Here is a 25,912-nt window from a genome sequence, read left to right on the forward strand (position 1 = left end):
TTCCACAAACGAACCCCCTGCCCAAGCCCAGAGCCCCCTTCCACACTCCAAACCTCTCAGCCCCACCCCCCAGCCCAGAGCCCCCTCCTACACCCCAGAGCTCGCACCCCCAGCTGGAGCCCTCAACCTACTGCTCCACCCCAGTGAAAATGAGTGAGTGATGGAGGGAGGCGGGGATGATATGAGTGGGGGCGGGGCCTAAGAGAAGGGATGGGGCTTGGAGAAGGGGTTAGGGTGTGGGGTGGGTAAGGGTGTTAGGTTTTCTGCAATCAGAAAGTTGGCAAACGTGGGGGGCGGGGCAAAGTCCGAACCCCACAGACCTGTGCCGGGGGACAAGCCGAAGTCCAAGGACTTTAGCCCTTGGCACGGGTCCTGTAACTTGAGTATTGCTGCCCAGGGCTGAAGTTCTCAGGCTTCGGCTCCAGTGGTGGGGCTGCAGCTTGGGCTTCAGCTTTAGTCCCGGACCCCAGCTAGACTAAGCCAGCCCTAGAGACCACATTAAAATGGGGTCGTGACCTCCTTTGGGGTTCCGACCCACAGTTTGAGAACTGCTGTTCTACTCTACTAAAAGTATTGATTCATGGAGAAATTGTCTGTGATAGAGGAATGATCATTCTGCAGGACCACCAATTTAATGTCACTTTTGATGTCTGTCTGTGCATGGGTGCAATCTGGTAGTTAATTAAACATTAAAAGTGACAGTTGTGGGTGCAAAAAGGAAAGGTTGGGTTGAGTCTAGCCTGAAAAATTGAATATGTATATTCAGTTATGTGTAAACACTGAGAACAATTGTAAGATGACATGGAAAGTCTGTGGGTCACTTACTGTAAGAGCTGTGAATGTGACATCTTAGAGGATCACTCCTTTGAATGTTTGTTTTTGAGGCTATATCATCATCGACTGAGAGAAACTGTATATACTTATGCAAGTTCCTTTTCACTGGAGCTAGTGGGCCTCTCATCCTTTATTGGTGTGGTCTGTAGGAACTACTGCAGTACAAATGATAAGAATAATAGGGAAATTCCTTCCTAACCCTGAAATTGACAGTCTTCTAAAGCCATGTGCCAGGGGTCTCTCCGTATCCTCCACTGCCTAGAAAGCCCCAATGACTGATGACGACAGCTCTGTACATTTCTTAAAAAACAAAAAAACCCCAAACAAACAAATGCCCACCAACCTCAGGAGGATTTTTTGAAACTTTGAAGCAAGCAAAGAATATAAACTGATTCCCTTTTGTTATCATACAGCCATCAATGTCATGCTGGTATAGAATGTGGAGAACAGTATCAGAATATGCCCATTCAGTTTAGTATTTTATATGTAAATGTAAGATCAGGGCTAACTATCTCAGAACTTAGTTTTATTGTTTTGGCAAAGTATTTTTTTCTTTCTTGTGTACGATTCCTTAACTTTCCTAACTGAGCATATTGAAAAGAAACTGTACCACCAAAATGTTTTTGGGGTGGGCTTGGCTAGTAGCGAAAGTTACTGCACATAAACAACAGTGACTTCTGAAAGGTGGCCTTGCCTATTTATTCAAACTTAACAGCAAAAATCTCTTGCAAAAATAAAAACAATTGACGTGAAAGCTAAAGCTAAATTTACTGCAAAACTTCAGTTTTTAAAATTAAACTGTTTATATTTTATAATAATTATTTAAAAACACCACCCAAAGCCTGCATTTTATCTGCTTTACTATTTAAAAAAAATAGTAAAAAAGCCTTTAAAAAAAGACTTAAGATTAAAATAATTTACTACAACAAATGAAGGATGGCTACTTTGTATGCTAAGTGTCAGCTTAGTGTGGTTAAAATAACTGTTTCCTATGAATCAGATAAAAACTAGGTCTAGTGATTGAGTTCCACAGTGTGGGTGCCTTTTCTGAATGTGACTATGCTTTCCATTGGTTATACACAGGAAATGGTCCTTTAAAAAACATGACTCATTTTGCTTAGTCTTGTAATCTTCAAAAGTTAGAAAGTAAGTTGCTTAACTGAAGTATCTCTTTCTGTATCTGGATTGTGAAATGTGTTTGGAAAATGAAACCTAATTGTAAAGAAGGGGCCAGATCCTGAACTGCTATAAATTGGCCTAGTTCCGTTGACTTCAGTAGAAATACATGGATGTACACCCCAGATTTGGGTCGGTCCTAATGTTTTAAAATCTAATACTGATGGTATCCATCTTGACATTATTATTTGTTATTAAAAGGCCTGTTTTGGCATTGTCAGAATGTGCACTCAATGAAAGATTTGTAAAACTATTTTCTGTTCTTCAGTGCAGGTAAAAAACATACAAAGAGCAAGTTGATAATTAAACAATGTTTTAAAATCAGATATTTTTCTTGAATCTGAGCCTTTTAAAGTGTAGCCAGGACTCTTGGCATCTCAGAACCTTTAATAAATTTTTTACAATTTTCCTGGTCAGATCAGTATTCTCCTGATAGGTAGTTAAGGCATAGAGCCTAAATAACCTGATCTACATCTCTCAAAATCTGTAGCAGAGACAGGGACACAATCATATCTTCCTAATCCCAGTATAGTGCCTGGGGCATAAAATCATCCTTCCTCTATCTGACTGTAGTTGTCTGCATTTGTGTGTAGGTAAATTACTGGGACCACCTTTCACCTTCCTTTTGTAGCATCAGTGCTTCATATCCTCAAATATCATGAAGTTCGAACAGCTAAAGTTCATTTTCAGAAATGCCAACTGCAATTCATAGACTTCAAGTCCAGAACTGACCATTGTGATCTTCTAGTCTAATCACCTACAGTACATACTATCAGCCATAGAATTTCACCCAATAATTGAAAACTTATTTCCAAATGTGCTGCACTTTAGAGTATGTTGTTCAGATTATGTGTTCTTACATTCTGAACTAGGTGGACTGAGCAAAATAGGGGAACAGGCTATTAAAAAAAAAACCCTTTTTTGTAAAATAATTCATTTTCATTTGAAATTGTTTTGTTACGGATGCTTTTTTATAAAACTGATTGATTCAAGTCTTTGATGTAAATATTTTCTTTTAGGATGGTGTTTTGGATGAGGACAATGAGAAGGATTTCTATGAGTCTGATGAAGAACAGAAAAAGAAGGATCAGAAAGTGAAGAAACCCTATGCTATGGATCCAGACCATAGATTGCTGATACGAAATACAAAGCCCTTGCTGCAAAGCCGGAATGCTGCTGTATGACAAACACCTTTATGTCTTGAACTGCTAAGTGTGCACCCTTATAAAATGTTTTAATCAAGTATTTAGAGCATTCAGGTGTAGAGTATGGCCCCCCCCATATGTATAGAAAATACCATGCAGAATTGTGTAGTTACACAATAGTTCTGTTGTAGCTAACTAAAAGTAACCAGTTTTCAACTGAATGTCCTTAAAAGTGGGAGAGTAATTTAATACTAAAGTCCTGAACAGCCATGTTATGTGCTCCCTACCTATTCTTAATATTAAGAGTAAGAGGGGAATTAGGCAATACAGTATATGACTGCTGCCATGGCACTTCAGGTTGTTTAGCTTATCAGTTTTCAGAAACTCTGGTGAAACGAACCCTGTTAATCATAGAATCATAGAATATCAGGGTTGGAAGGGACCTCAGGAGGTCATCTAGTCCAACCCCCTGCTCAAAGCAGGACCAATCCCCAACTAAATCATCCCAGCCAGGGCTTTAAAAACTTTTAAGGAAGGAGATTCCACCACCTCCCTAGGTAACGCATTCCAGTGTTTCACCACCCTCCCAGTGAAAAAGTTTTTTTCCTAATATCCAACTTAAACCTCCCCCACTGCAACTTGAGACCATTACTCCTCGTTCTGTCATCCGCTACCACTGAGAACAGTCTAGCTCCATCCTCTTTGGTAGTTGAAAGCAACTATCAAATCCCCCCTCATTCTTCTTTTCTGCAGACTAAACAATCCCAGTTCCCTCAGCCTCTCCTCATAAGTCATGTTTTCCAGTCCCCTAATCATTTTTGTTGCCCTCCGCTGGACATTTTCCAATTTTTCCACATCCTTCTTGTAGTGTGGGGCCCAAAACTGGACACAGTACTCCAGATGAGGCCTCACCAATGTCGAATAGAGGGGAACGATCACGTCCCTCGATCTGCTGGCAATATGTGAATGAAGACTCAAGGAAAACCGTAGGCGCTCGTGATTTATTAGATGGCACTTTTCTCTGAGGTGGGGATTTTCAAAGGAGCCTGGAGGAGTTAAACACCCACATCCTTTGAAAATCCCAGCCTGAGTCCTACCTTCAGTCTCCCAGCAGAATTCCGAGGTGGCTAAAACATCATCTGCATAGTACATGCTGAGTGTCTCTAGGAGCTAGATTAAAGTATCTGACTTTTCATAGATGCACAGATCTTTAAGGTCAAAAGAAACCATTATGATTATCTTGTCTGATCTCCTACATAACATAAGCCATGGAATTTCACCCATTAATTCCTGCCAGACCATAATTTCTACTTGTATTAGAACTGATCTTCTTTTAGAAAGATATCGAGTCTTGATTTACTGGCTTCAGCTAATTGAGAGTCTACCACATCACTAGGTAAATTGTTCAGATAGCTAATTACATTTGCTTAGCTCTCGTCTAAATTTGTCCAACTTCACCTTCAGCAATTGGACATTTATCTAGGTAAGATTTCGGATAGCAGAGAACTCTTTCTTGCTCAGGTACTTATAGAGTAGACCATGATCAAGTCATCTCTTAACCTTTTCTTAGATAAACTAAATAAATTGAGCTTCTTCGGTCTCACTGTAAAGCATATGTTCTGGGCCTCAAATCGTTTGTTGCTCTTTTCTGAATCCTTTCCAGTTTGCCAACATCTCTTTCAAGTGTGGATATTAGAACTGATAACAGTATTCTGGTAATGGTCTCACTAATGCCAAATAGCTTGATAATACCACCTTCCTACTTCTACTACATATTCCCCTGCTTATATGTCCAAAGATTGTATTAGGTCTCTGAGTTTCTGCGAGCTCATATTCAGTTGGTTATCCACCATGATCCCCAAGTCTTTTTCAAAGTTGCTGCTTTCCAAATGACTGTCTGCTTGTCTAATGTGACCTATATTCTTGGTTGCATTTGGCAGTATAAAAACTCATATTCAAATGAACCCAGGTTACCAAACGATCCACACCACTCTGAATACTTAATGTCTTTCTCATTATTTGCCACTCCACCAATTTTGCAAACTTTACCCTCCATGATATCATTTTCTTCTGTATCATTGAAAAAGATATTCAATACTTTGGGCCAAGAACAGATCCCTGGGGACTCCACTAGAAATACATTATATGATTTCTCATTTACTTTTTGAGATCCATCCATAAGCCAGTTTTTAGTCCATTTAATATGTGCTACATTCATTTGTATAGTGTTTATTATTTAATAAAAATATACTGTGGCACTAAGTTAATCAAATACCTTACTAAAGTCTAAATATATTATATTAATGTAATTACCTTTATCAACTGAATTTGTAATTGCATCAGAAATATCAAGTTTGTTTGATTGGTGTTTATAGAATCATAAAAATGTAGGGCTGGAAGGGACCTTGAAAAGTCATTTAGTCCAACCCCTCTCTCTGAAACAGGCAATGAATACCTAAACCACCCATACAGGTGTTTTTATCTACTCTGTTCTTAAAAACCTCCAGTGACAAGGATTCCACAACCTCCCTTGGGAATCTATTCCAGTGCTTAACTATCTGTATAATTTTTTTTTTCTTAATATGTAACCTAAATGTCGTTTGTGGCAGATTATTTCTTGTCCTATCTTCAGTGGACATGGAGAACAATTGATCAGCATCTTCTTTACAACAGACCTAAATATATTTAAAACTCTTATGAGGTCCTCCATTAGTCGTCTTCTCTCAAGACTAAACATGCCCAGTTTTTTGACCTTTCCTCAGGTCAGGTTTTCTAAACTTTCTGTCACTTTTTGTTGCTCTCCTCTGGACTTTCTCTAGTTTGTCCATATCTTTCTTAAAGTATGGTGCCCAACACTGGACACAGTACTCCAGCTGAGGCCTCATCAGTGCTAAGCAGAGTGGAACAATTACCTCCTGTGTCTTATATATCACACCCCTGTTACTACACCCCAGAATAATAGCCTTTTTTTGCAACAGCATCACATTTTTGGCTCATGTTCAATTTGAGGATGTCATTCTTTTAATTTTTGCCAGACTGCATCCCTTATGAGCCCTTTCATGGTTTTGTTCAGAATATTAGGCTGCCTGGCCCGTAGTTAACTAGAGTCATCCCATGTACCCTTTTAAAAATATTGGTACAACATTATCTTTGTTTCCAGGAGGATGACGACCTATTAAGTTTTAAAAAGCAATTGTGTGTTTTTTACAGTCTCTTACATTTTGTAACTTGGATCACGAGCACATAACCCTACAGGTTTCCTTTTGTTGTTTTAGGTCCTTGTAGGTCATCATTAAATGTAAATAGCATTGTATAGATTGATAAATATGGTAATAGGAAAAGGTTTTTGGTGATGGTATTACTGTTTAAAACTAATTAATGAACAGCTATTACTGGAGCTAGATTTTAATAAAAAATAAAAAGCTTTATATAGATTTAAAGAAAGGGAATTTTCTCATTAATTTATACTAATAAGGCTGTAAGTTCTGGTTTCTTACACATATCAGTTTGATTAGAACTTTAGCTACATCTGGTTATTTATTTATTACTGATAGGAATGTAAATTATTCATTAGCTTAGAATTCAGAAATGAAAATATCTCCTGGCTTTTGAATCAACCCCTTGGTATCAAAGATTATATATGCAGAAATAGAAACTTAAATCTTTGTACAAGCAATGAGTGTGTAATTTTGAAGCTTGAAAGTAGAGCATGGTATATATTGTGTAGTTATTTTAAGGTAGCAGATTGTTCTGCGTGTTAACATTGTATTTTCAGGTGGTGATGGCAGTTGCCCAACTTTACTGGCACTTGGCACCAAAGTCAGAGGCTGGCATTGTTTCTAAATCCTTAGTGCGTTTACTTCGTAGCAATAGGTGGGTCAAGCTCTTTTGTTGAACTTCAAACAGAACTTGCTAAACAGTTTGCCTTTGTTTTAAATTATATGTAATTGTACATCATAAATTGAGGCTTATAATGTTAGGTCTAAGCTGATGCTTGCAAAAGCCTGCCAAACCAGTTCTGGGCTTAGAGTAAACACCGATTTATACCACTAAACAGAACATTTTTGCAGGACTCTCCATTTATAGCATGTACCCCCTAGCCATGAGCACCTCATCGCTCCTAGACAGTTGTACTCCGGGAAATGAAAATGGCTGACTGCTGGGTATACACATGGGAACAGTGAAAAAAGTTAGTTTGGGCTTACATTGAGCTGTTGGAAATTATAATACTTTGTAATTCTTTAGTGTCTTCATAAACATTAAATAAGACACTTGACACCCCACTCTGAGGTAGGCTATGGTAGCAGCCTCCACTGAGAGGTAGAGAAACCAAGATATGGAAGTGTTTGGATTGAACCTAGACCAGCTTTTGAGTCTCTAAACCAAGATATTCATAGTCAAAATATTCTGCACGTCTTTTTAATGTTGTATATTAGTGCTAGATAAATATTTATATTTTTGTAGTGGTCTACAGTTTACCAGAATATGCACACTGCCCTCTGACAGATACCTGGGACTAGCAGCATACACTCCAAACCACTTTTTTTTTTAATTATCCTTGGAAAACTCCTTTTAAAACACCTGTTAGTTGCCAAGTATTGTCCATCCCACATATGCAGCACAAATATTAGGTGAGGCTAAATTGTTGTCTACCGCAGCAGTTACTATAGTGCAGACAAAGAGTAAACATTTTCTTTTTAGCCTCAATATCTAGAAATATGGGACCTTCTTGAGTTTCTGGCTTGCTGTATGTATTGCAATGCTACCTTCAAAACTCCTAAATAAATCCTTAATTTTTTTTTTTAGTTTGAGGAAAGACATAATATGTCAAACAAAGGCTGCATCATTACATTGAAAAGTAATATTTTCCTTTTAAAAGTATGCAGTGTTGTTGTAGCTGTGTTCGTCCCAGGATTTTATCGGAAAGGTGGTTGACCTGAAGAAGAGCTCTGCATAAGCTCGACAGCTTGTGTCTCTCACCAACGGAAGTAGTCCAAAAAGAGATATTACTTCACCCACATTGTCTGCCTTTTAAAAGTGACAGTTCTAAATTTGTGCCACATCTCGCTGTAAAACTGATGAGTGACATGTGATAGCTATCATGCCTCAACCTTTTCTTGTTTCTTTGGCATACTTGAGTATATTTTATAAGTCAAATATGCATGGTAGCTTATATGCATAGAAAGCATATTCACAGATATTTATTGAAAATTCAGCTAAAAACCTTTCAGCAATACATGTAAGTGCATCCTTTTGGTCTTAATTTTTTTTGCTTTTAATATACTGATCTCCGAATACGTAATTTTGATAAATATATTCAACAGTACTCTCTCTTTAATTTCTAGGGAAGTGCAGTATATTGTTCTGCAGAATATTGCAACTATGTCAATTCAAAGAAAGGTATACCTTCTTACCATTTTCTAGATTATACTTTAAATTAAGCATAGGCATAACTACTTCTTCAATGGCTTTTATTTTTCAGGGCATGTTTGAACCTTACCTGAAGAGTTTCTATGTTAGGTCAACTGATCCAACAATGATCAAAACATCAAAGGTGTGTTTTATAATACATAATATATATATATATATTTCATGTATGCACTGTATGATTGGTTAGTATTTCTAACAGGAAAGAAACATACTCTTTGACTGCTGTGAAACTCATGTCTCTCTGAATTACTCTGCTTTTTCAGTCTGATTTCTACAGATGGCATTTGGGGCAGGCAAATGGATGATTTCCAGGTACATCAGGCTAACAGAATATGCTGAATCGAAATGTTGTGTAAGGCAGCAATGGCTCTCTTTCTATCTGAAGAGGTGTCCACTCAGAGTTACTCTGATATTACTAGTAGATATGCTTTGCTTTTCACTTCAAGATCTCAATGCTTTATGATGGTGGGAAAGTATTATTATTCCCATTTTATAATTCAGGAAATTTGAGATATAGTCAGGGCCAGCTCTAGACACCAGCGAAGGAAGCTGGTGCCTGGGGTGGCAAATCAGAAGGGGCGGCACTTCGGCCGTTCTTGGAGCAGCACTCCTTCCTTGGCGGCACTTTGGCAGCACTTCGGCGGCGGCACCTTGGTTTATTTTTTCTTCTTCGGTGGCCACTTTTTTTTTTTTTTTTTTGCTTCACTGCTTCGGGCTGCAAAAAAGGTAGAGCTGGCCCAGGATACAGTCACACTGTGTATGTGAGAGAGAGAGTTGGGAATAGAGGTCAGGTTTAGTATTGTTCAGAACTTCACTTTTCTGTGCAGAGTTGACCACAAAATTTAGGACTCAAATTTAGGACATATGGAGTATATAGTGATACAAATTTTTGTCTTTCCTTGTACACACAATGTACCTGTAGACCTGGAACTCTTGAGTTCCATTTGTAGATCTGAACTCTATCCCTCGAACTTAAGGGACAGTCACTTAACCTTTCTGTTTTAGTTTTTCCAACTTTAAAATAAATAAGTAAATAAAATAATTTTGACTGGAATACTAAATATTTCTGGCTCCTTTTCTTAACAAGTTTTTGTCATCTTTTCATCAGCAGATGTTTTACTAAGGCCCAGAGGTTTGAGAGAATGGTAGATGAGTTTTCTTAACTTAGTTCTGTCTTAGGTGGTTGGAGACTTCCTGATCTTAAGGGGACAGATTAGAGAACAAGTCCTAATATAATCTTTCTTCTTACTTGAAACTGTAAATTTAGGGCTTATGGAGGAAGCTAGCCTTTGTTTAAACTGGTGAATTGAGAACGTAAAGCTTCTCTGACCCATTCCAGTGTTAAAATGGAATGGGGGAAAGGCTTTGCGGCCTCACTTTAAAACAAATTGCTGAGCATGCTGGGAAATGGGAGGAATCGGGGACACCTACACACAGAATCAAATCACTCTCAGAAGACAAAGGAAGAAGGCAAGGAGAAGTAGGAGGTGGCTGCCAAGCTGGGAATAACTGAGTGTTTTATAAGGTGAAGAGGGCTAACCCTTATGATCTTATATCTTTGGTAAGACCTATGGTGTTTCAAGAAACTTGTACATAAAAACAAGAGAATGGAGTGCAGCAGGGGGGAATATGGTGAGAGAGAGAGAAAAAAAAACCCCCATCATTTTTAATTATATATATAAAATATTTTGGGAGTAAATGTTACTGTACACTTTCTGAAAAGTGCACTTTTTTATTGAGACTGATCGTAAATACTAGTCCTGTATTATTCCTGATATTTCAGTCACATTTTTTAATTAACAGCTTACATTAAAACTAAAAATAAAACATCTCTCCTTTATTTCACCACATTTGTGGTGGATATCTGACATTCTGCTCTCTGTGTTGTCATTATTTACAAGGTGGTGGTTAAATTGTTAAGTGCTATGAAGATGGAAAAAATGCTAACCATTACTATTAAATGCAATATGTAGTGTTTCAAAAAAGTTAATAAGTGCTAAATTGTTGTACACATCATTTAAAAAAACTTCAGTGTTAAAAAATTACTCCTAAAACTCAAGTGCTCAAGTATGCAGACCTGTCAAACTTCCCACTTTAATGTGGGGACACCTGCAGTTTGTTGTTCTGTTTAGAACCAGACAATTAGTCAAAACTCTTCTAAATCCAAATACATGTCTCGTTCAGTTACTGAGTTCATATTACCAGCTCTTTCTCTTGCTAAAGGTCCTTTCTGGCTATGTTCTGCATTCAGATTGCATTGGCGGCCTCCAATATAGGGAACTTCCTGCTTCAGTGTTGATGCAGCCTCGAAACTTTTGATGTGGTACACAGGTGTAGCATATCAGGAGTGATTTTATTTTTTTCCTCACCAAAAATTAGGGAGAGACTTTTGAGGATGAGCTGTAATTTGTCAAAACAGAATTTGATGAATGCTATGGAAGCACCTATTTCCATCAAATAAGGACTCTTGATCACAGCTGCTTTGAGAATGAGTTATGGAAATTTCATTCATTGCTGTCTGGCACCTTCTCTTTCCACTCCCACTCCTCAACCTAGTCATGTCCCATGCTTCTTTTTTTCTTTGTTTTGTCTACATCATGTTGGAAAACACGTCACCATGCTCCACTTGTTATACAGTGGCTAGTTATTTTGCTACAGCTAGTGGGAAATGCAGGGCTGAGCCCTACTGTGTTGCTTTGAAAGCACATTCTTTAGGTTCTGGAGGACGTTAAAATTTCAGGGTACTGCAGATTTCTGCCTAAACTATTAAGGGCTCTGTTAAGTTTTAAGTGGTACTTTTTCTTGTAGATAAAATACAATATGCATATAATTTCTAAAAAGCATATTTTATTATAAGTTGATTAAAATAAGTAGAAAACATCTCTTCTCTCCTTCAGCTTGAAATCTTGACAAATTTAGCAAATGAGGCCAACATATCAACACTACTTCGAGAATTTCAGGTTTGTACGCAATTCAAGAGTATTCTTGCGTAAATTGCATTCTGTTAACATATTACATGTATTATAAAGTTTCTGTAGATGAACTTGGAAATTTTTAAACGATAGTCCTGCTGCTATATAAGATGCTCTTTTGAATGAAACAGACTGTGTGTGTGATACAACTATAGAGCTTTTCTGGGGTGTAGGAATGAATTCTTTTAACTGTTTTGCTTTGAACACTGCTGCATACTACTATCGGTTGTAGAGAAGCAAAAATGTAAGGAATGAAACTCAAATGTTTATTAAAACAAATCCTGCCAAGTGAATTCCATTGTTAAGCTGGGTTAAGAAGATAATATTTTAGATTTAGCAACATGTGGTCACTGTCACTGGCTGCTAATTCCTCTTCTTTAAATAATTGGAATAAAGTGTTATCTACTATATATTTCCTATTATTTTATACATCTTTGCCAGATGTGCAGTGTCAACAGTGTGTGTCCTTTTTCTCCTCCTCTCATTTTCATTCCTCCAGTTCTCAGGCTAGGCTTCCTCAAAAGAAACTGGTTCTTTTTTCAGACAGGTTGGTTATTCATAGATTTACAGATGGAGCTAGTTAAATGGACTGAAACCTTCTGGAAGAGAGAGCTCATCAACCTCCTTCAGCCTTGCACTCAAACTAATTTCTGTTTTTGGGTGATTACCTTTTCTCTGCCCCCCCCCCCTCCTCCCCCCCACGCGTCAGAAACCTCTGTCATCACAGGTGACAGAAGCTGGCAAGACAATACGTTCTTAAAACATATACAGGATAGCAGCATAATTTCTAATGTGCAATGTAGCTTTGTAAATTAAATATACTCTAAAGTACATTTATTTAATATAGATAAGTTAAGTTTCCAGTTAATAAGACCAGTGTGTTGACTAATGGAAATCCTGTTTTCTCCAGACCTACGTGAAAAGCCAAGATAAACAATTTGCTGCAGCTACAATTCAGGCTATAGGCAGGTGTGCAACCAACATCTCAGAAGTGACTGACACATGCCTTAATGGCTTAGTGTGTTTGTTGTCCAACAGAGATGGTAAGCTAAGTGTTCTGTTTGTGGTTTTGAGTTACTTGATATCTTGAATCATCTTCTTGGCAGTGTCCACAGGTAGCAACAGATTTTAAAAGTATATTGAATCATGATGTCTGTTTGAAGTCAATTGGCATGGCTATGGAATAACAAACTCAGCTAGACAAATAGTAACATTGCTTGGTTTATCCTGTGGTTTAAAATTGTTTTCATAGTTTGACTCCCCACTCCGCTTTAAAGACAGCTGTGCATTACTCCCACTGTGCAGTTACACTGACACCTGTAATTGTTCAAAATGTAATTAATGATATGCAATGTGTTTCACAGCGAATAGTAGTTTAATATTTTGTCTAATAATAGTATGTTTCATTGCATTAAAACAGTTAGCCTGCAGAGGGTGCTAAAAGCAGGGGAATGGCATTTTGTACACATAAATGGTGAAATCAAAGAGCATATTAAACAGTTTTAGAATAGGCAGCTCCAGACTTGGTTTGGTTTTGTAATTTAGCTTCCTATTAATTTTGTACACAAAATAGAACATTTACAAATCGCTTAGGAGCACAAGGAGTGACTATAGGCCAAATAGAATACTGTAGCAAAACACTACACATCTGTCTTTGACAAAGGCACTGGTAGTTAGTGTAGTTATATAATAATCACACAGAAGGAAACAAATAAGGAAATTACACTTACTGTCTGTTAATATAAGATACAGTGTGTTTGGCAAAATCTACTTGGAAATACTCAAGTCTTCAGAGGTGTGAGCTTTAAAGACAAACTTACTAACTGGGACTAATGATACAGAAGACGGATAAATAATATTAGTTAAAATGTTCAAAGTTAGGTTTCTGAATTCATGTTTATGCACCTAAATAGGAGGCCTGATTATTTTTCTTTCAATGGTGCTGAGCTCCTATTGCTTCCATTGATTTCAGTGGGGTTTGTGGGAGCTCAGCATTTCGAAAAAAATCAGGCCACTTATATATCCATGTTTTTTTTTTGTTTTTGTGGCTGGCGGTCCAGAATAACAGAGTATGGGTTTTCCTTCTTTTCTCATGCCCTTTACCTTTCTGGCTAAATGAAAACGTTTCTTCCAGCATGCTCCTTCCTTTACTTCATGTTAGTAGGGAATATTTTCATCCATCTAATAGCCTGGGCTGCTAGTCATTTTGCTAAGGATTTCTTAGTCATTTCTGAACAGCTTTGTTCACCTAATATTTCTGAACAGCTTTGTTCACCCAGCTTTGAGCTACCAGGAGATACAGTAACTATAGAGGTTGTCTTCTCATCGCTTACGGACTTAATTGAAAGTAATGATCGTCCTCTCATGATGTTTTCAGCTTTTAGAAGTTTGTGATGTCCATCTTGCAATCACTTCTAAATCAGGAACTGCCCCCAAACAAACAGGTGTTGGAAGGTTGTCAGCACTTTTTATTAAGCATCGCTACTGGTCGTTTGCTCCATATCTCTGCCGTAACAACACTGTCCTTTTGACTTCTTTCAAATCAGTTGAATGACATGTAGTTGGTCATACAAGAGGGCACAAGAAACCCCTACTTGCCTGTAGCACGCCTGTGCAAGAATTTGGAGTCAGGGCACCCAGGAATGGTGCGTGAGTGGGCTAAAGTTTTGGTAGTGACCCAGCTTGCTCTGCACTCTTTCTGCTAGGTTTCAATCTTGAGCAATTTTCAGGACCCGATTTACAAATTTCTGTGAACAGAAGCTTACATAATAGCACTTTTATATATACAAACAAAATCAAAATCCAATACAGATTTCCCCCCTCTCTCCTTTCCCACCCTTGTTTATGGAAGATATGGAAAGGCTTAGAATTAGTCTTTCTCATTTCCTTGTGATTTCCTCAGCACATCAGAAGTTGTGCCTGCTCTCCTGACTTCTCTGTGAAAACTCCCATGTGATTGCTAGATTTCTTGAAGCAATTGCTTTGCTAAGGTGCGGTTCTCTGGTGCTGTTCTCATTAAGATGGAGAAACTAATTCCAAACCTGTTGGAGACAGACAGGATATGAAGCCACTTCTTTGTTCTGTCCTGAGTGTACAAACTAGAATTTCAGTAAGTTTACTTTCTGAGGTGACCTAGTTACTTGTTCTGTTTCAGGTTGTGCCAAACTTACACAAATCCATTAATTTTTTTAAAAGAAGTTATAGTAGACTATGAAAATGCAATTACAGTGCATAGAGTTTTAACATTTACTTTTTTTTCTGGGAGGTAAATATCAGTTTGAACAAGTATGTCCTGTACTTCATAAGGGGAATAACACTAGAGCTGGTGATATCTTATCAGTAATAAAGTAAAAGAGAACTTTAACTGTGCATATTGTATTAAACAAAATATATATTTACTTGGTTTAAGGGTCAAGGTAATGTGGTAGTGGGTGGAAAAGTATCAACAAGGTCAAAGCTTGGAGTCTGGAAAGGGTTGCCAAGTATCCACACAGCCAACAAATTTGTTACAATGAAGAAGTTTGATGTTTAATTCCAGCTATTTGACTACCCTTTCATTGTCTCACATAGGTGCTTCATACTGCCTTCCTGTGGTTCAAAGAGGCTGTACTCTCCAAATGAGTGTACTTGCAATAAATACATCTTAGCCTCTTTTAAAACGCCTTTTACATAAATTCTATAATACGCATGAAATAGCCTCTTCAGTTTCATATTTAGTTGCTTCAGCCCTCAGTTAACATGTATAACTAATTAACCTTGTTTTCTTAGAAAATGTGTTTATCATACAAAATGCTGCACTGAAAGTTGGAGCCTCTTTTGAAGCTCTTGTTTTTTCCAGTGCCATTTTAATATTCTGTATGTTTTTCCTATTTGTGGATTTCTGAATGATGTTGGAGTGGTTAAATTCTCACTTGGGAAAATTATTGTAATTCGTACCATTCAAAATGTGGTTCGCTGTGTGACTTTTTTTTGTTTTCAGCTATACCACTATGGATTACTACAATGGAATTTTGTGTGACTGAACACAGTATGGTTTTGATGAGTTGTGATATGTCAAAGGTTTTTTTTAGTGATTGTGTTTCTCGAGTTAAATACTCGTTCCAATATTGCGTAGAAATCTTTTGCCAAAGCTTGCAGTAGTGATTTGAGAATGTTATGATTAGTGGTCAGTGACTTTGTGTAGAGAATTGAGAAGCTGCTGACACATCTCACAATTTCTGTTTGTTCAGACAGTCCTCACCAGAATACCTTTTCATATTTACTGTCTCCCAGTTCCCAAACCTCCTAGGTAAACTGTTTCATTCAGAAGCACCTGTTGATGTTTTTGGAATTTCTACCTCATTTATCGTTACATTTCTTATAATCTCTTTTACTTTAGTTCTAGCTCCAGTATCCCTGTGGAGTATTGCTATACTGTGTCTGCAGTCCAGATGTTTTGTGTTACCTCTGATTCTTTCATTACATTCTATGTTGCTCAATCTGTATTTGAACTTCAACTAATTTTTGTTCGTAGACTGGCAGATGAATATGTAACTGTATATAGCTTTCCTTGTTTTGATTAATGCTCATCACACATGGTATTAATTTTATAAGATTATATCTTTTCATCCTAATGTTACTGCTTGATTTTCACTTCTGAGATGTTAAACCACCTAACTCAGGGGTGGGCAAAGCTGGATCTGGCTCGTAGGATTGCCCCCTGTGGTGCCACAGGCCTTGCACCACTCTCAGAAGCGGCCGGCACCACATCCCTGCTGCCCCTTACCTCCAGGCACCGCCCCCCACAGCTCCCATTGGCCGGGAACGGGGGAGGTACCTGGAGGCGTGGCAAGGGCAGTGCTCAGAGCCCTGTGGTCCCCCTCCCCCAGGAGGCCGCACAGGGACGTGGTGCTGGATGCTTCCCGGAGCAACACACAGGCAGGTAGGGAGCATGCCAGTGCACGCCACTGCCACCCCAGAGCCGCTTTAGGTAAGCGGCGCTGGGCCGGAGCCCGAACCGCTGCTGCACTCTGCACCCCAACCCTCTGTCTTGAGCCCCCTGTCGCTTCCTGAACCCCTCCTGCACCCCAAGCCCCTTCCCTGAGCCCCCTCCTGCAGTCTGCACCCCTCCTGCACCCCAACCCCCTTCCCTGAGCCCCCTCATACACCCCTCACTCCTCCTCTGCCCTGAGCCCCTTCCTGCACACTGCACCCCCTCCCACACCCCAGCCCCTGCCCCGGCCCTGCATACAATTTCCCCACCCAGAAGTGGCCCTCGGGGCCAAAACGTTTGCCCACCCCTGACCGAACTGTTGTTTTTTCGCCAATGTATTAATATATTTACCAGTATGTCTTGCTGGTTTTTGAACCCTCCCTATTCAGAAAATAAACTTCACAGTGCACCTGCTTATTATTCTAGATTACTTCCAATTGTATTATGATATTAATTTATTTTGCTCTCATTTGTACTTTTAACATTTTTATTGGTAGCTATATTCTTTTAACAGGAATCATGTCAGTTCATCTGCTTTATCGTTCCAATTCAGTACTTCAGACTTGCTTCTTCTATCACATACATTTATTTGCTCCTAAATGCTTCTGCAAAGTGGTTCCTATAGTGATATTTTATACATTTCTTTGTACATAATTTACATTGCACTTTATCATGTACATTTCCACAATGCCTGTGACTTTTAGGCATATCTTAGAACCCATCTTAGTAGTTAGGTCTTGGTTTAAATTAGTTTTCTTGTGTAAACACTTGACTTTTACGCATGATTTTATTAGTTTGACGTAGTATAATCTTTTTTTAACAAAGCATACTGCATAATTAATTAACTTTCATTTTGTTGGTCTGCAGTTTCTACTGTTCTGTGTATATCACTGCCCTTAAAGTTGTGATTGCATTTTGACCTTATCTTATTACTTTTCATAGGAAGGAAAAAGATCAGATGTTATCAGTGCTTGAAAAACTTACAAACACTGAGCCGAAGGGCCTGTGCCTATTATCCTTGATTGATACAGAAGATGGCAGGGTGGGGATATTGGGACTCCTAGATAGCACCTTTTGTGGAAGTGGTTACTTCCCAAACTTTGTATTATGCGGACACAAACTGTTTTAGATAGTCCTTGTTTTAATTTGCTGTTCAGTTACCCTCATTACTAAGTGGCATTCAAGGAAAATATGTTATTACAAGGATTATTTGGGGGAATTCTGTTTCTTTCCCCTCCAAACTACTTACAGGTTTGGTGAAAAATTCACACTTGACAAGTTTGATGTTTTTTTTTTTAAACTTTTTCTTTCATTGTAATTTTTGGCAATAGTGAAGGGGACAAAATGCTCTCCAAAATAACCTGGACGGTAAGATTGCGTAAATCCTTGGCGTCCGTGGAGCAGATGTATTTTGAAATTTAGGGTTTTTTCTACATAGGGATTCTCAGGAAGATTAACCTGTATTAAATGAAGGTGTGAATTTAAAGTGGAGTGCTTACATTGCATTAAATCCCTGTTTGAACAGTCTCATTCAGAATGAAAGTGGCCTCAATTCGGTTTAGCTTAATTTGATCCACTTTAAATTCACACTTTTTAGTTAGTTTAAATTAACTTCCTGTCCCCATGCTGGTAAGCCTTGATTTTTCTATCTAATTATGTAATTTTAACCTTGATTCAAGAAATTAGTTTGGAGAAATGACTCAGTTGTCATGTCAAATGGAGGATGACATGGAGGGCCTAAATGAAATGGAGAGCCTAAAATTTAAGCTCTTCAGAGGTTCAAGAGGTATCCATGGATAGCTACAGCTGTAATTTTTAAAACAAAAATCCACCAGTGTGAGCTCTTCTAATTTCTAGATGACCATGGTAATGTTTAAGGGATTTCTTTCACCCAGTACACTTCTTGTGTACATCTTTCCTTTTCTTTCTGATTACTGATATAAATTGAAAATGAACAGTCCATGTGTTGGATTAACTATTCAAATACAAGGATGTTATGATCTGTTTGGGGAAATATAAGTTTACTTTTCCCCAATGATTGTTTTCAAAGTGCATGTACAGTATGAGGAAAAATAATTGTCTGCTTTTTCTAGTGGACATGAAAATTAGAATTATAGTGAACTTCTGTTACATTAGTAGGTCTATTTATTTATTTATTTTTGCTTTCGTTTCAACCTTGACTATGTTTGACTTTTCTTCATCTTTCCTAACATGAGTTTATTCTTGCATAGAAGCCTACCTCTGCACCAGTGAGGGTTTTTCAGCTTCAAAAATTGCATATTTCATACAAGTTGATCAAGCTGCGAATGTTACTTGTTACAGTAGTTAAGCATTCCAGTGCATGACTTGGACATAAATCTTCAAACAGCTTGCCTATTTAGGATCCTCATTTGAATGTACTAGAGATTAGATTATGGAATTGGGAGAGAGGATGGGGGGAGGGAGAGTGAGTGTGCAAATGTAGTGTTTTGCTATTTTTACTGTTCGTTGAATTAGCTGGCAATTTCCTGAACAACCTATATTTCTTTGAGAGTCCATTAAATACTACAGTTTAATTATGTGGAATAGGTATTTGTGCCTCTATAATGACTTACTTAAAAATAGAAAAATTAAATACAGATACATTAAAACTTAATTAAAAGGAATCATCAAGAAGTGTGTATAATGAGACATGCTTTTGTTATCTCTTACCATGATCCTTCCTCCTCTTTTTTTCCTCCTCATAACTTGCTTGTTGGAGCAGGGCCTGTCTTCAGATTTATAAAAGATCTGCACATTTATGTTACTATTATAAATTAAATTAGTTCTGCGGTTAAACTGGTTAGATCATTTACAGTTTTGAAACAGTTGCTGACAATTTTGTGCACATGATTTGAATTCCATCTGCATAAACACTTTTAAAATAAATTTTATAACTTGTTTTTGTCTTTATCAGAAATAGTAGTTGCTGAAAGTGTAGTTGTCATTAAGAAACTTCTACAAACACAGCCCGCGCACCATGGTGAAATTATTAAACATATGGCAAAGCTCTTGGACACTATTACTGTAAGTATTTCTGCATAGTTCCATACTTTCTATGCTAACTAATTAAATTTGTAATACTGCTGGTGAACTTGGACCAGAAATGGAAACAGATACATTAGAGAAATGGAACATTTATATTAGGTAAGAGATGGAATAGAAGCTGTCAAGTGGTCTCAGTTTGTTTCTTAAAAGTGGGAAGGTATTTAAGAAAAAGATACTTTAAAATGGTAATGTCAATAATACCTTATGCTAAGCTGAAGATTACTCCTGAGGGCATTCTGCAGCCAAAAATTAAAAATTCTGAAAGTTTTATTTGTCAATAAATAAATGCAGAAGCTTCAGCATGGCAGTGGGGAGCACAGGCCACCGGCTGCACAAAGGTGGAAGATCACCCTGCAGCCTCCCCACTCCCAGGACACGGACTTAGCCGTGCGGCTGCACCCGACACAGCACAAGGCCTGGGCCTGCCCCAGAAACACTCTGAGGCCATGTCCCTCTGCACCAGGTGTGGGGCAGGTAGGCTCAACCAGGCAGAATGCAAGTTTGGAGGGGCTCTGTGTGGGGGATCCAGGTGTAGGGTGAGAGGATTCTGTGTGGGACAATCTGGGTGCAGGCAGCTCAGTGGGGGGTCTAGGTGTGTGGGGATCTGGATACACAGAGGCTTGTTGCGGGGTTCCAGATTCAGGGGCTTCCAGGTAAAGGTTGTTGGGGCTCATCAGAGGGGTCTGAGTGTGGGGTCTCAGCGGGGGGGGGGGCAGGGTCTGGGTGCTGGGGGAGTGGGGCTTGGTGCGGTGGGGTCTGGGTGCAGCTAGTTAGTGGTCTGGGGAGCTGGATGTGGGGACTCAGGGTGGTGCATCAGGGTGGGGGTTTGAGTGCAGGGAACTCAGTGGGGGGTGGTCTGGGTGAAGGGGTGGGGGTCTGGAGGCAGGGGATTTGGGTGCACAGGTTGCGGTTCAGTGGGGTGGGGTTCGGCTATGGAGGGTTAAAGGGGTTCTGGATGTACTGGGTGAGGCTTGGCAGGGTTGTCTGGGTATGGGAGGTCCAGATGCACAGGGGTTGGGTGGATGGGGAGCAGCTCCCCATACAGTGACCCCTCCCCCCATAGCTGAGGAGTGATGGGGGCAGGAAGCAGGGGAGGATGCTGAGCTTCGTGCAGCTGGGGGAGGTTTCTGGGGGTGGATCTGACACAGCCCCAGGCACTCTTTGCAGGGGAAGAAGGTGGTCCTATCCTCTGCTGCCTCCAGCCCAGCTGGGACTAGCAGCTGATCCCGGCTCAGGGTAGGAGCCACTGGCTGGGGTGTCCCCAGCCCCATTGTGATGTACCTTTCCGCTGGTTGCTCTGGGTGCCTGAAACGTTGAACCTGCGCTGCTAGGGAGTGGTTCATGACTGCTCTTGCAGTTTCACTTTGCTTCCCTGTCAGAAAGTAATTTTTCTGCAGGGAAGCAAAGAAATCTGCAGGGGGACATGAATTCTGCACACATGCAGTGGTGCAGAATTCCCTTAGGAGTAGAAGATGGAGGGATACTTTAGGGCAAGAAATATGAGTTTAATATGGAAAATATAGCAGGAGCGGGACAGCTATGCTGGTGGGCTTTCAGGCAACTTTTTCTTATTTAAGTATTTGTTTCCATGCTTATGTTGTTTCCAAATATTTTTCCTTCGAGGGATAATTTTTATTTTACCTTCATATGATGCAAAACACATGAGCTATGTGCTCATTGCTCAGTGTTAGAATTCTCACTGATCTCTTGGCCATTAATGATCCTGTGGCACTTATCAGTAGAATTGGAGTATTATCTTCTGTGTGCTAGGTTAAATCAAAGTTTGGGTAACTACACCCTTGTTGTTGCAATTGTTAATGGTGCACTTCACTTCCTGTCTTAAAGTGTGGTGTAGTGAGTGGTCTACAATGCATTAAGTTTCATAAGGGATGAAGCTAAACTCTGCTGGAACAGTGGAACTGTCAACCTCGAGTGAGGCTTGCATGTCCATGAGATGGAGCATCCTTAGTGACCAGGAATCTAGAAGTATCTCCCAGAACGAGTATGACCATGACACCTATTTGACATAGTGTCCCCTTCCTTGGCCTTTTGGCTGTCAAACTATCATCTCCTGCACCACAGTTCTATTCCTAAGTTTATTAGGGAGAGTAGTAAAACGATCCCTGCATTTCAGGTTTAATGAGTGTCCTGTGCTTTCCCCGGCTCTGCAAGTGTGAGAAGCAGATGACAGAATATTGTTGCGGTGTGGGATTGTATTACAGTAGGTTTGATATGTTTATACATTGTACAGTGGCAAGACATTTTTAACTAGCTACAGGGCTTGAGCTCCTGATTTGGGATATGGTGGAGGGTTTAAAACTACTACTCTTTTAAAATATAAGTTTTAAGAGAAATGAAATCAGAGTGCACTCTAAGGGCAAGTCTACAATACAAAATTAAGTTGACCTAAGTTACGTTGACTACAGCCAATCACAGTAATTACATCACTTTTGCATGTCCACACTACACTCCTTGTGTTGACGGTGTGCGTCCTCACCAGGAGTGCTTGCACCAATTGAGTGGTCACTGATGCATTGTGGGACAGCTTCTGAAAGGCAGCAACAGTTGATGTAAGCAGTGCAGTGTCTGCACTGACACTGTGTTGACCTAACTACATCAACCTAAGCACTACACTTTTTGTTGGAGGTGGAGTTATTAAGTTAGTGTAGTGAGTGAGTTACATCGGTGGAAGCTGCATTTTAGTGTAGACCCTTATACAGTTAGCTTGACATAAGCTGCCTTACATCGACGTAACTCTGTAGTGTGGACCAGGCTTATGTGGGAAGTGATTATTATAATTTTTCTAGTGGTCACCTTAAAGAAATTTGCTCTGTGGGCTGATTATTCCATAATTGTTCACTATGTGGTTTTCCTGTACTTTCTTTGGAAGCATCAGATACCAGTCCCTATCAAAGACTTAATAATGGACTGGCATTTTTCTAGACTTTAGACTACTAAGCAGTTATTACTCTTTTAGAAAGTTACTATCCCATTTTCATGATAAGAGCTTTGTTTATTAAACTGCTCTGCTGGAGTCAAATGTGCTGGATCATCAAGATAAAGGCCTACTGTCTGTCCCTAAGAGCCCTGTCTCTTTCAGGGCATGCCTTGAATGGGATAGAGTATTCTTCTGTGTAGCCAACTAGTTTTAGATTGACTTATTTTCCTTTAAAAAATCAATAATAGGAAATTCAATTAAGTTATGTTAAGAGATTTTTAAGATTGCAAATGTCAGGTAATGCCAAGTTAAGATTGCATGCAAGTCTTTAATAACATAACCATGTATTATTTCTCAAATAATGCATTATAATATCAATTTTTTCGACAGTCTTCCAAGGTGGTCAGTGAATGAGGTCAGGGATCTTAAAAGCTCAGTGTAAGAACTAAAATGAAACAGGATTCAGTGTTTGCGTGTGGCACACATTCCCCTTACTTTTCCATGTATTAATGTGCTCGTAACGTTTAGCTCATAATTGCAAAAATACATACTTTTTTTTTTACAAAGGGTTGACAGCTAAAATAACATCTCTGCCTCAGTGTCTGCTGTGTGAAACATTAAGAAAGGATTTAAAAACTTTTTTTTTTTAAAGGAGTGGTCAGGGGATTTTTTTCATTTGTTTTGCTTGGAAACAGTCACCTCTCGTAAGTTGGTTTCAAGATTCTTTAGTGAAACTAGAAAAGATGTACTTGCCTACTATCCTGTTTCCCCTTCTTAAATGGTATGGCGGAAAGTGGCTAACTTAAATGTAAGTGAGGATTGGAACTTCCAGTTGTTGTAAGAGTACATATATGATTGATGTAAGAGTTTGGTATCTTAGGAAATTGTGGCATAAAGGAAAACAGAGTAAAATACTGTGAGCGACATTGAGCTTTCATATAAATGAGGCAAATATTTTTTTCCCATCTTATAACAGAGTTGAATTTGACCCTGTGAAAATGATGACAAAAATTAAATAAAAAGAATAAAATAAAAACAAGACACTTATCATTAGAAAATAATTCCTTTTAATCTATTCCAATATACTTTCCTTGAATGTGTGTTTATAGTTTTGTTAAGGTATTTTTGTTTGTTTTAATGGGTACAAATTGGACAGTGTGTCATTTGTGTATTCGGAGTTCGTTGTTATAAATTTCACCTGTGTTGGGCTGATGGGTTTGTCATTTTCAGTGAGGAAGTACCTAGTGGACACTGGATTCAGGAAGAAAAATCCTTCACAGTAATGTTGCTCTGAGGTGTCACCCAATATGAAATGTCCTAGTTCTTGTGGAAGTTTCCTCAAAGTCATTTAAAATGGTATAGGACAGCAAGCTAAATATGTCTAACTAATTATAAAGCAGTGTTAGGAAGTTCAATAAGAAATAATTGCAGAGCTGTTTGAGGCCATGCTAAGATTCAATCTCTCATTTACAAGAAAAATTCTGAGCAAGTCCATGCTTTGTACCCTCTACGTGACTGGAACTCATCATATGGTGTTCTTTAAAAATCATTATTTTCCTTTTACCCTACTTGTTCCTGTTATCACTTGTAGTATGTCTGAACTTAGCTCATAAGCTCTTTTGGGCAGGAACCCAGGTCTTTTTCTATGTTTTGTAGAGTGCTTAGCTATATAAATATATATTATCAATACAGCTCTGTGCTAACGCTTTCCCTTCACACATCTCAAGAACCCTCACTTTCTAACTTTGAGATGTACCTGAAAAATGTGGCAGCTTTAGGAGTTGAAGATATTAAACAAGGAAAATCTCTCAAACTCAAGCTCTTTAAAAATGATAGTATTCACTGCCAGCCAAGTTAAACATGAAGTAGACAATCTGTCATCACTCTTTACAATTTAATATTTAGCAAACTGTGGGTGAGAAACCTATGTGAGGTCTGCTGTTTTAAAAAAAAAGTGGGGGGTGACAGCAGCCTTAATTAATATACCTAATAGTGCCAACATTTTAAAAAAAAATTGTGGGGAAAGAGCACAGTATGTGTACTGCAGAACAGTGACATGATTCAAAGGAATCATTGCCTGAATGCTCACCCATAAATTTGACTGCACTTTGGAATAGCTAAGATCCTCATTAATTATCTTTTTTGTGTTGCTCTGACATATCCACATTCTAAGTGATCCTTTTTATGAAATCAGAGGGTGGATGTTCAAAAACTGTTGGAATGTCTTGCATTTTTCAGTACAGATAGAAAATAATAGACTAGACTGAAATCTCAGAATCAGTCCTCTATATGGGGTTTAGAGGCATTTTTTGTTAAAAGTTGGTAACATTTTCTAACATAATTTGAACCTGCTGATTTTGAAAATGGTTGTTACCAAGCTGAATTTTGAATGTAATTTATTTGCAAGCTCAAACTTGCAAATAAATATGGCCACCAAACTTCACCAGAAATGTTTGATTTACCGACTGTGTCCATGTACCTGTCAGTAAAATCAAATTCTTTGGCATAATTCCTTTTCATTCTATTAAGAACAGAAATGAGAAGAGACATTTCATAGTTTTAACACACATTGCACCCTAATATTCAACTTTTTGAAGCAGTTTAGTCATCTGTATATCATAATATTAGAAATAAGTTAATCATAAAACAGAAGTTTATTTTCCTGCAACATGTGAAATCATTTTCTTGCATGCTTAGTATTTGTTTTGTAGTTACATAATGACTTGTAGTTGGAGTCATATAATTAATATAGAATAGATGGTAGTGGGATTTTTTTTACGAATAGAGGGAGGCACCATAAGTTAGAGGAGGTGGTGGTTTATGACATTCATATTGGTTACAGCTATAGGTAAACCATAGAACTAGTAGTAAGTCTCAGGAGATCCACTCCAGTTTCCTAAAGTCTATGCATTATTTGTTAAAAATCCGGTAAAGGAGACATGCATGAAGCAAGTGAAGAAGGATTGCATAGAATAAGGGAGGCAACAGCCATTAGAAAGAAACTACAAGATGTCAAATATAGAGGCCATTAACAGAATTGAGTTAATCTTTCATTCAGAACAGATAGTATCAGTCATGTGGCACAGAAAATGCTGTGCCCAATACGCTGACAAAGTTAAAATCCAGAGGCTACAGAAAGCAAGAGCATCTGCAACAAGTGTATCGTGTGGCAAGCTGTAGTGATCTCAGTAAAGACACCAGTGTCCATAGTACAAGAGAGTCCAGTTCTGTGAAACCTCCTGCCTGGAGATGTTGCAAGTTTTTTGTCAAGAAGTACTCCCAGAACAGAGACTCATCTCTGCAACTACATTGAAGAGGAGTGAACAGATCATGCAAACAGCAGTATTTGACTACAAAATGAGTGATCATTTAGCTGGAG

General features: G+C 38.6%; 1 protein-coding gene across 3 annotated transcripts in view; it reads left to right on the top strand.

Moving 5' to 3' along the window:
- The window catches only part of AP3B1 (adaptor related protein complex 3 subunit beta 1), a 344,461-nt gene that overhangs the window by 175,786 nt on the left and 142,763 nt on the right, over positions 1-25,912 (top strand). For all 3 annotated transcript variants that reach the window (XR_007356822.2, XM_048851142.2, XM_048851143.2), the window contains exons 8-14: positions 3,030-3,188; positions 6,931-7,028; positions 8,501-8,555; positions 8,638-8,709; positions 11,483-11,545; positions 12,468-12,600; positions 19,465-19,574. Coding sequence is in view for 2 of the 3 variants with exons in the window: in XM_048851142.2 (XP_048707099.1) it covers positions 3,030-3,188; positions 6,931-7,028; positions 8,501-8,555; positions 8,638-8,709; positions 11,483-11,545; positions 12,468-12,600; positions 19,465-19,574 (690 nt within the window). In the remaining variant the exon portion in view is untranslated. The remainder of the gene's footprint in view (positions 1-3,029; positions 3,189-6,930; positions 7,029-8,500; positions 8,556-8,637; positions 8,710-11,482; positions 11,546-12,467; positions 12,601-19,464; positions 19,575-25,912) is intronic.

Source organism: Caretta caretta, chromosome 5 (genome assembly GCF_965140235.1).
Source record: "Caretta caretta isolate rCarCar2 chromosome 5, rCarCar1.hap1, whole genome shotgun sequence".
Classification (NCBI taxonomy): Eukaryota; Metazoa; Chordata; order Testudines; family Cheloniidae; genus Caretta; species Caretta caretta.